Source organism: Aulostomus chinensis, chromosome 10, assembly GCF_037954235.1.
Source record: "Aulostomus chinensis isolate RoL2024-O1b breed Wild chromosome 10, RoL_Achi_v1.0, whole genome shotgun sequence".
Classification (NCBI taxonomy): domain Eukaryota; kingdom Metazoa; phylum Chordata; class Actinopteri; order Syngnathiformes; family Aulostomidae; genus Aulostomus; species Aulostomus chinensis.
In genome coordinates, this window is record NC_141329.1 from 3,056,345 (window position 1) to 3,067,671 (window position 11,327).

General features: G+C 42.6%; 1 protein-coding gene across 8 annotated transcripts in view; it reads left to right on the forward strand.

Moving 5' to 3' along the window:
- zbbx (zinc finger, B-box domain containing) overlaps window positions 1-10,819 on the forward strand; it is a 52,130-nt gene extending 41,311 nt beyond the window's left edge. For 5 of the 8 annotated variants that reach the window (XM_086215585.1, XM_086215587.1, XM_086215589.1 and 2 more), the window contains 5 exons: window positions 617-740; window positions 4,826-4,969; window positions 7,172-7,459; window positions 7,606-7,678; window positions 10,593-10,819. In XM_086215585.1, the coding sequence (XP_086071711.1) occupies window positions 617-740; window positions 4,826-4,969; window positions 7,172-7,459; window positions 7,606-7,678; window positions 10,593-10,671 (708 nt within the window). In that variant the 3' untranslated portion in view covers window positions 10,672-10,819. Of the gene's footprint in view, window positions 1-616; window positions 741-4,825; window positions 4,970-7,171; window positions 7,460-7,605; window positions 7,679-9,222; window positions 10,547-10,592 lie in introns of those variants that run through there. The other 3 variants (XR_015118110.1, XR_015118109.1, XM_086215588.1) reach the window with 3 other exon arrangements.
- Window positions 10,820-11,327: the final 508 nt, after the last annotated feature.

Here is an 11,327-nt window from a genome sequence, read left to right on the forward strand (position 1 = left end):
CCTGGCCCATCTGCAGTGTCTCCAAATGCTACGGCTAGCATGCTAATGCATCAGATCTAATCTTAACTAAACAGAGCTTCCTCACTTTCCCCTCATCTCACAGAACACCACTTTAGCTGGAGAAGAACAGCAAACTCACATCTCTGTTGTAAGATGCTCTCACCAGCTCCAGGGGTTAATTAAAAATCAATTCATCAAGTGGAAACAAAGGAAACACAGAGACAGGGGACTAATCTCCAGTGAAAGACACTAGCTGATTAATTTGCATTTATACAGTTGAAAACGGAAACATCATTAAAATATATATACACCCGTACCTGTCTTAGTAAAAGTTAAGTTGATGTTGAATTTCAGCTTGTCCTTTGAACTGATTGGCTGCCACTGAAATGACTCAAACTGGTGATTCAACTCATTGCCCCATTCCTCTGTCAGTGACTCCTTGTCCCAATCACCAACTCCCATCATAATCTGTTTCTTCTTTCCATCTTCATAATCTCTCTTCATTTTAGTCTTGCATAATCTGTCAATCTCTCTGTCATTCTTAAATTTCCAAATTATTTTTACATCACTTGCTTCCATCCCCTCTTCACACGCCTCCAACCTATGTGTCCCCCAGGTGATGCACCGCCAGACTGATGAGTCTCCGAGTTTTGACACAAACTCAGACTTGTTAGACGGTCCACTCTGCGACCAACTGCATACACGCCAATCTCCCCTAATGCATGACTCCCACCAAACAGGTAGGTTAAAGAGGGGACGTCTTTTGGGTAATTGTGCGTGCGCCTGAATGCTTATGCATTTATTTGGCTGAAATATTTTCTTAAGGTACCTCATGTTTTCTTATAAACTGCATCAGAATGTGCTATTGCTGTTTTTGCGCTTGAAGAGATTAGATTGTGAAGATTGCCTCTGTGTCCAACTTTTGCCTGCAGATAGTTTCCAATTTGCAAGCGTTATTCATATCACAAAGGCCTCATAATAGGATTTAGAACAAATATGTAAAAACGTAGAGCTTACAAGAGAGATGAAAATGAGTTTTAGACCCAGAGGAGCACTGGCTGTTTGGTGGAAAACGAGAGATGGGGGACAACACAGATAATTTAGTATTGGTGGATCTAGGGGGAGCTTTCCTGAGATGCCTTTTTTTATTCTGTGTGAATGTGTGCACGCACATCTAATCTTGTGGGCTTCTTTTTTCCAAATATTTAAACTTGCAGTACATTTAATGCCTCGGTTTTCTTAAGGTGAACATTCTCCCATCCAGATCACTTAAAAACTTGGGCATATTTTTTCACAAAGACGCATACAGAACAGGCTGAATAGCTTTTCTTCTTGTTTCCTCTTCACGTGAAAATGCGGGAAATACTGCCTCTGTCCTTCTTGTGGAAGTTTACTTTGACTTTACTTTTTTAAGGAATGAAAGGTATATATTGTCAGTTCAATGTCAACTTTCTTCCTGAAAATACTTAGAGCATAGACCACTGCAGTACCAAACGGTGGAGACTTTTTAGTGTTGTGGGTGTATTACAATCAGGCTTGTTTCCAGACTACTTTGAAGGTTACTAAGAGATATTGGTGGCACTAATGTGAGTGACTCTACTCTGCAGCATGGACTGTTTTGCGTTTTATCTAAAGCTAAAGTAAATCAGAGCGATTCATGTGTAACTTATGACTGTAGGTTATTTAATTTTAAACCTACCTCCATCCCATTTGATTTTGATTATGCCAAATTACATCTCATTGGATTTGTTCTTATAGAACATGGAAACTGGTACATTAAAGACAAGCCATCTCTCCAGTCTGGTGTTCAGTCTTCTAATAGTCTCATAGCAGTAGTCTTTCCTAGTTTATGTCAACCCACAAAGTGATTTACTCATTACGTTCTTCTCAGTTTTAGACCTCCACTCCCACTTATTGGAAATATTACAGTCTTTCCACTATTGTTTTGTAACCGCAGGACCATCGCTGTCTGGCTGTCATGCAGCCTTGTGCAGAGTGCAGCACAGCCAACGAACCACGATGTTATTATATTCCAAACAACCCAAGTGGACACAGCTTGCAACTACGTTGTTTTATTCAAAAATCCAATCTCACTGGTTGACTGACACCCAGATTATATTTTACAAGGCCAAACCAGCCAATCAAATATCAGAAAGTTTTACGATTGTTGATTGTGAATAGTTGTTTGAGGTACATCAAACACTGGGGTAAGAAGTGGGTTTTAAGATGTTGGACCTGGCTGTTGTTTCAGGCCATCCCTAAAGCACCACCCTGTATAACCACTGGGAGGCTTTCCCACTGTTATTTTCTAACACTAAATATTTGTGAAGTAGCCATATCTCTGAAAAGCAAGGACTGTCCCGTAAGACCGGTCCAAGTCGAGCCTGCATCTCCAAGTTACATCGGCATCAATAAAATTTGGAACGCATCCGACACAATAATTTATTGAGCCACATGATGCTCATGACACCTCCCCCCCATCCAGGGCTGCTGAATCGCACACATTTCCAGAGGTTACTGTGGAAATTTAGCAAGGATTTCTAATTCATACTTTGTTTTCTCAAGTAAATTACTGTGGCCCGAAATGATCCAATCAACCTTTTCCTTCATCAAGTCTTAAAGCCCAGCGTTTGAATGAGGTTGACAGTGAGATACTCCCACAAGGGCGCCACTACCCTCCTCGCATCATGCAGCCAGCCGCTCGTCAAACCCCGCGCTGTCTCTGCCACCATCGTTAAAGCTCCAAAGTTAATGAGAGAGAAAGGTTAGAGAGGAGGAATATCACCTTGACAACACTCCGCACTCATTTTGCTTCTATCCCTCCATCTGCCTTCTCTATTTTTCTCTTTTTTTCCCCTGGCAGGGCTGAGATCCAACAGGTTTTATATGTCTCCTGCTCTACCACCCAGTCAGTCAGAAAATGAGGTTGTTAGTGTGCAGTTTCTGTCAGGTGTGCATCCAGTTAAACAGAAAGAGAGAGGACGAGACAGACAGACTGACAACGCTCCTTAAAAAGATAGACAGCCAATCTTGAAAGGCATCAGACATAATGAACAGAGGACAGACTGACACACTAGCACACTACAATTTTAATAATATCTTTGTGTGTATTTTGCATTCCTTTTTATGAAAAGCCTCATCCCTCTTCACCACTCAGGGATTTTTTTTCAAAGTTTAGAGGCTGACTGGCTGAGTTCTCAACTCTTTTCCTTCTTCCATTAACACCAGAGCCAGCTAGTTGGTAGATTCTCCATTTCGTCAATAGCATTACCTGATTGTCTGACAGCAGCGATGGGACTGCATGTGTATCGATCAGGTCACGCTTGTGCTTTTTTAGGATGGACAAATTGATTATTTCATTTCAAATCATTATATATAGATTAGCAAATATATTATGAATGGATTAGCGTCAATAAGGGAGGTGCGGTGGGGCACTGGTCAGCACTGTGGCCCCCCAGCAAGAAGGTTGTGGGTGGAGCCCCGGCTGGAGCACGGGGTCTTTCTGTGTGAGTCTCCATGTTCTCCCTGTTCCTGCTGGGTTCTCTCTGGTACTCCAGCTTCCTCCACAGTCCAAAGACATCAAGAGGGGACCAGGTTAATCCAGACTCTAAATTGACCGTAGGCGTGGCTGGGAGAGCCAATGGTTGTCTGTCTCTATGTGTTGGCCCTGCCATGGACTGGCGACCTGTCCAGGTTGAAGGCTGCTGGGATAGGCCCCACCCCCCGTGACCCTTAACAGGATAAGAGGTAGAACATGGATGGATGCATCAATAAGTTAAATGATAACTGAAAACCTCACGGCCACATGGACAGCTAAGTAGACACAAATGTTTGGTTTTACCTAGAAGTGTGAGTTTTTACCTTTGTCATATTTATGGCCTTCACAAACAAAGTTCAAAATGACCAAAAATGTGTTTGAGTGTGTCACAAATAGGGATGAACAATGGTGGAATGATTTTTGTAGTCATGTCGATATTTGTGTGCCGTAATTGTATTTACCGTATTCACCAATGAGCTTTGGTCTGTATTTACGAAACATTTTGAACGGCCAATAATCAGTCATATATTCAGTGACGCTTCCTCATCGTTAATGATGAGTAAAGAAGATATATCAAAAAATTACCAACATAATAATGTAATAATATAATGCCTGTTATATCACTGGAGCCATATCCCTAATCACAATAGTTTGCTTTGTGTTATTTTATAAAGTATTGGACACCGATGGCTGTTTACCATAGACAGCCTTGCTCCACTTTTGGTCAACTACTGCCATAGGACTACTTTTTTATCGGTCAAAGTTTGGATTCCGTCATAAGTACATAACTCTTTTATTTTCAGGGATACACCACATATTGTCATTGTATTTAAAACTACTATATGTTTTTTAAAGCGTAAAATCATCCAATGTAAAAAAAGACTCATGTTCCCCTGTTCCTCCATAAAAGATCTGTTGGGATTGAGTTTGTGGATCTATGTCAAAGTATTAAAATGATTTAGTATAACCATACGCACCAATTCTCCCTAAACTTTACTCCATGTGTTGGATCTGTATAAAATCACACTGCTGGAGTTAGATAGCAAAGCAAATATATTGATATTTCCATTTACTAGCCACAAGTTCAACTGATGGAGCGTGACATCTCATCATCTGTGTTTGGGTTTCATTTATCTTGTTTCCAGATATTGTAAATGTGTATCAAAGCTTGTAAAGGGGAACGGTGGGATATTAAATGGTGCTTTTAAACCAGGGGAAGCATTAAACTTCTGTGTTTTTTGTTATTTTTTTCTACAACTCTCCCAACCTGTGTCCTCTGTCTTTTAGGGTCACAAAGTCACAGGTCGGGCACTGATGACAAGCTCGTGTTCAGGGTCACGGACAACCACACACTGCAAACTGGAATTAGGATTCACTCGTCCACACCTACCAGGAGAGGAGAGACTTTGGCAAACCAATCTGGAACATCCAGTTAGTGTATAAATCACCCTTGTCCTGTTTGTATCAGAGCTCTGCCTCTTATTAATTCACTTCTACACAACTCAATTTCACCAACAATACACTTCCTATGAGCACACTGTCTTGGCAGCGAGTATGCAGAGATTATCCTGTATCACTCTCAAACACAAACAGGTTCACACATCTATGCTGATACCCACACACACTGCACACATGCAGGACTGGAACTCAGTCCAAGAGTGTTTCATCTCATCAGTGTTGTCGCTTAGAAACCTTTCAGTAATCTGTTTATGCTAATTGGTATAAACACACACACACACTCACACGTATATATATTTGCTCACACACAAACACTTTACCCAAGTAGCAACACAATGCCTCATGGAAAACAAAGTCAGCAAACTCCAACTGATGTGTAAGAGCTACTGTAATACAATGACTTTGCTGCGTCTGACTGTGTTTGTTAGCTGCTGAATGCTTTGAGGGTTTCTGGATAGTATTTGTCATTATTTTGCTTTAAGCAAATGTCTATAAAAAACACACATTCGTCCAATTTCTTGAGGATCAGAGCAGTAAACTCTTAAAATTAGGGACAATCCTGTGATATGAGCTCAATGTATGTATAAGAGCTGTCGGTTTCAGAGGCATATCAGTATCCTCGCTCCTGGTCCTGTCCGCTGTGAGATGGAAGTAAATGGAGTCTGTTAGCGGCACTGTACTGCATGTATCATTGCTCTCATGCTGCTTAGTTTGACAGTGGAAGTGGTTGTGAAGCACTAAGTGGAGGTTTGGTGCCAGTTGAAAGACAGAGGCAGGGCTGAGGGGGGTGAGGAGACAATGGATGATTGAAAGAATGAAAGACTTAATACTAAGCTGAAACTGGTTAGACAGCACGCAGCTGGAATCGGTGTCTCTGTCTCTCACACACACACACACACACACACACACACACCATCATAGCTTCTCAGCGGGGTCCTCTATGTAATTTACAGTGAGCAGGTGGGGTTGGATGTTCAATCTGATTCAATTTGATGTGGCTGGCCGTGGAGAGGGATGAGACACTACTCAGCTGTTGTGATCCTTTCTGTCGCTCTCTTTCTTCTTCTGAATCCCGGCATACTGAATAAACCCCCTCCTCCTTCCCACTCTCTCTTGTCTTCCTCTACATCACTTCTTATCTATTCCCCCCTCACACACTTTCTGTATGTGTTACCTTTTACTGTGTATTCTCTTAACAATCATATCTGTTCTGTTATCGTTGTGGTGATGCAGCTGCTGGGATATCATAAATGGCTATATCAGGAACGCAGAGTACAAATTGTCACATAATTTTTCTAAGCCGCCAAGATGAGACTCACTTTAGTGTTTCACTCCTCTCATGCTCTGCGCTAGTTTTTCTCCTTCTGAAAGATACTAAAGTTAAAGAACTCACTTACTGTGTGTGTCGGGGGATGTAGGCCACCCAGATCTGAATGTGTTATTGAAGAAACCAAACAGAGGGATTCAGATATTTCTTCATCTATTTGTTCATTATTAGTGACAAAAAAAAATCAGCTTCATCATGGACATCTGTGTCTTAACTCATAGAATTGTTGACAGTTGATAAAAATGACACTGCTTTCCAAGTGTAGTAAAGTATTATTTCATCACACTGTAGTGTACTCCCAGCTGGGAGACCAGAGCAGCACCAAAAACAATTACTACAAAAACACTTCACTCACACAGTTGAATCACTTCACACATCAGTGGTCTTCTGCTGGTTATACTGCAGCATTTTATTCATGGATGTCCTTTGCACAATTTCTAAAATAGTCTCAGCACTTTGACGGTGTAGCGCCATCAAATTTATTTTGTTGAAATGAAGTGTTGAAGAGCAGCTTTAACCAAGAAGCCCACTATGGTCTGGTTTGAATAATAGTGTGTTGAATAATAGTGTGTTGCTCTTTCTAACTGTTTGTGTGGACAACAGTGACAGAAACACTAGTGAATATAAACGGGAAGGTTTAACACTGACATGCTGTATGTTCCAGAGAAGACTACATTCATCATCCTGGTTTTTAGCAAAGAGTCAAATTATACATTTATGAAGTGCTTTAGAAGAAATTTCACAAATGTAAATATGTTGTTTACAGGGCATATTGGGAAAATATTGTAATATTACACTCATACATTGATCCTTCCGTCTCCCTCTGTGTGTCTCTTTCTCTTTCTCAGGTTTAGGGTCCAACCTTTCCCATGAGTCCACACCAACTCTGTCTTGCCCCTCAAGTATGAACACAACACCTCGTTCTGCCTCCTCCCAATCCCAATCCCATTACCCCACCCATTCCACGTTGGACCAAGAATTAGGTGGAGAGCTTCGTCCATTGTCCCGGGCAACCCTGGAGATCATGGAGATCTGTGGTGTGGACCAGACAGACTGCCAGGACCCAGACCTAGACACTGAAACAACTGCACACACACTCCATGATCTTGAAGAGGAACTCAGACTCATGGCAAAAGGTAAAAAAAAAACACACACACACACACACACACACACACACACACACACACACACACACACAGAGTTGTGTTAAGAGGACATCTTATTATGTAAAATGACAATAAAGACATCTTGTTCTTTTCAACTTTCTTATAATCTACATCAGAAACTGGGCCACAAATCCTAGTGGTTGCTATGGGAGACAGCAGAAGTCCAGATCATTGTGGAAATGATCACAGGTAATACACACAGATGCACGCACACAGACGCATGCACGCACACACACACACACACACACACACACGAGTTGTGGAAGCTTCGGGTGTATTCTTCTTTCACCAATGTCAGAGCTTGGCTCTTTTCTTAGTTTTGATTTTTCATGTGCTTTGTGCTTTTTCAACACACATTAGATGTTAATTTTTGTCAAGTAGAAAAACAACAACAATGACAGCCTTGCACATGGTGCTCAACTCTCTGTGCACATGAAGACGTGAATGCAAAAACATCAAGATTTCACACTTTGCCACATCACCCAGCGCTGTTTAAGTGTAACCTCAAGTCCAGGTGCTAAAGTTACTCTGTCTGGAAAAGTTGATGTATCAAACTTTATAGGTACTTCATGTGTTGGCTGATTAACAGAAGCAGACGTAACCTTCAGATGTAAAAAGTGAAGCGGGGGCAGAAGTGCATTAAACTGTCATTCTTTCTAGTGGCCAGCGGGGGGCAAATCCTGGTTATACAGACATCTTTGGTTGATTTATTACCTCACTAAACATTTAGGTTTCAAACAGCATGATCCTCATTTGTTCCATGAAGATCCCATTTTTATTGTTCGAAATAAACTCCTATCAAATCTAAGACTAACGTTCAGGGTGTGGCTGCCATGGCAAAGTGTCTCTCTCCTGATTGACAGTCTCCCTGACTCCGCCCTCTCATCCAAACACGGTCATGTTTTTGCTCCAAAAAATATCTAGAGGACACAAATGTACTTCTCAGTCTCACTACAGTTTACTAAAATTATTTGATTTGTTTTTGTGCATTGCATAAATTTGAATGCAGCCATTTGACTTTCAGTGTTTATATTTTTACAAGATTGGCCTGTACTCTATTACTTTCTGTCCCCTGAATATTCCACCACCATCGCACTGGTCACCACAGGGGGTAATCCCTTGTTTTTTGAATGTTCCGTCAATCCCGTCTCTGTCGGATATGTGGAGTGTGTAATGGATCGTTAGCCAGCAGAACGACTTTAGCTTTGACAGCATGTTGGGTATTGGGCCTTAATGTGCTACTTAATGTGTGTGTGTGTGTGTGTGTGTGTGTGTGTGTGTGTGTAAGAGAGAGAGAGAGTGTGAGTCAATGGGTACGTTCCTTGTATTTCTGTGTGTGTGGGTGTGTATCTGTGAGTTGTTGATTTTTGTGTGAGTGTGTGTGTGTTGCGGGCATAATCTGCGCTAGAGGCCATGTGCTGAGCAGAGCACTGTGAATATCACATTGAGACGTGTAATACCGGATTAACACACACTACACAGAGGGCATCTTAAACAGCTCCTTACATCTCTCAAACACACACACAGACGCACCAAAAGAGACGGCTGACGTAGTTGTACACATCCCAGTTTGTGGATCGGGTTTGTCAGCTTGAACTAGTTTGACCCCGGTTTTTATGCCTTCGTGACGACGAGCGCTGACGCCTGAGGTGATTTGTTTCTGCCCGTACGTCTCATTCTCACGAGCAGATATCTCACTAATGACTACTTTTATTTTCATTTCAACTTTTCAGATTTGGTATAAATGTTGACTCTGAGCGGAGGATGAACTGATTTTATTGGACGTCGCGAGTGTAATATCTGCGTTCTTCTGTGTTAGTGGAAAGCCAGAGACGACCAGATGTGCCCGTGTGTGATCGCTGCCGATCAGTGTGGCTTGATCATGTTTCATCTTTGCTCACTTTTGAGACGTGGCAACCACATGCAACAACGATGCTTTCATAGACTGCGTGTGGAGTACAGAGACACTGACGATGGCTTGTTGTTCTACTCATGGATGAAAGCACTCGCAGAGCTCCACGTTGGGATGACGATAAAAACAATGTACGGAAAACAAACCCAGAAGACGTGAAGGGTTTCACAAAATGCCATGAATAATCACTGTGTGATTTGTACGTTTTTCAGACATCATTGCAAAGTCCGTTTATTTGTAGGTTTTGTCAAAGATGGACCACCAACAAGGAAAGCAAAGGAAAACATTTATGTTAAGATACAGAAACTATCTGCTATTATAAACAGAAGGACCTCATCAAGAAGAAGTTGTATTTCAATTCTGGACACAAAAACCAGTTGGTAGGTGGTAAAGGGGAAAGAGGTTTATTGGGAGATCAAAGAGTTGTGGCAGTGGAGACTGGAGGCAAGCTGATGGGTGAGCGGACTGACAGGTGAGCCGAGGCTGAAGGCAGGAAGGTAGATGAGTGCTGAGCAAGCTGAAGTGATGCGCTCAGACAAGGAGACACAACGGGCCACGAGGAATCATGAACACAGGTGAACGAAGTCAGAGGCGCGAGGAAAACACAGGAATCATCTCCAGTGCTAACAGAGCTGAGTGGCCTGGAGAGACGGGCTGACGGGTGAGACAGAGGGGGCGAAGAGTTGTGGTTACTGCATAGAGATGGTGGGAGTGAAAGAGTGTCAGGGGAGCTCCACGCCCACAACAGATAGAGGAGGTGGAGACACGAGGGAGGCAGGCAGCGCCAAACCCTCCTAAAGCAAAGGTCATATGTAATGGAGTCCATGCTCACACATCTGTTGAAGGCCACACAGCACAGCAACTCTCCCTGTGAGTGACACCAGTGGCAGAGCAGGTGGGAGGCGTGATTGGCATTGATATGCCTGATGTCTTTAATGAGCCCCGAGTTAATTTGCCCTTGTCATCGTCAGCTGCTAAGAGGGAGCGACTTCTCCTTAACGTCTCAATAAAAAGCGTCCCGGGTGCAGTTAATTTAACCTCCTCTGTGTGAGTGATTCAAAATGCATAAAAGCAGTTCTGTTGCTGCAGGAAGAAAAAAAGTCACACCAGGCAAAAATGAGTTGAATAACGAAACCTGAGATTTCATCAAATGTCTGTGATATCTGCATGTTCTTTGATTTGATGTCTCAGGGTCAGAGTGAGCGAGGAACCGACGGAAGAAGACCAGGCGGCACACGCGGACCGGCAGAGCGTCCTCCTGCTGCCCTGACACTCAGAGGAGCGCTGCCATCAGCACGCACCCAAAGACATGCGTGTAGCATCGAAGACACACGCACTGAAAACTCTAGTTTGAAGATGACCTTTAACCTCTCAAACACTGAATTCATGTGATTGAACATAAATGTTATTCTGTGAAAGTTTCTGTGCTTGATTTGCTTTGTAAACATCCATGATTTCTGTTCTTATGTTACTTTAATATACGAGAAGTGGCTGTGAGCTTATGCCTAATGGATTAGCTGAATGTGTGACAGCAACAATGAAGCAGGAGACAAGTTAAATGGCAGCAGGAGGTTGTGAGTGTGTGTGTGTGTGTGTGTGTGTGTGTGTGTGTGTGTGTGTGTGTTAGGACACACATTGAGAAAGTTGGCTGCGATGCCAATGCCTACAGGACAACACACACTGTTCTCTGTTGTCATCAGTTTGTTCATTAATAAGGTGAGAGTGGCACTGGATCAGGTGGTCAGACTGTCCACGCACACACACACACACACACACACACACACACACACACACACAGTTGCTCCTGCAGGTGATAAATTACGTTTGCAGAGGAGAGAATAAAGAACTGTGCCACTGGCTGCTGCTGCCATCACTGCGTATGCAGAATTGGGGAAGGATAAACACAAGACACTGGAACCAGTTTGT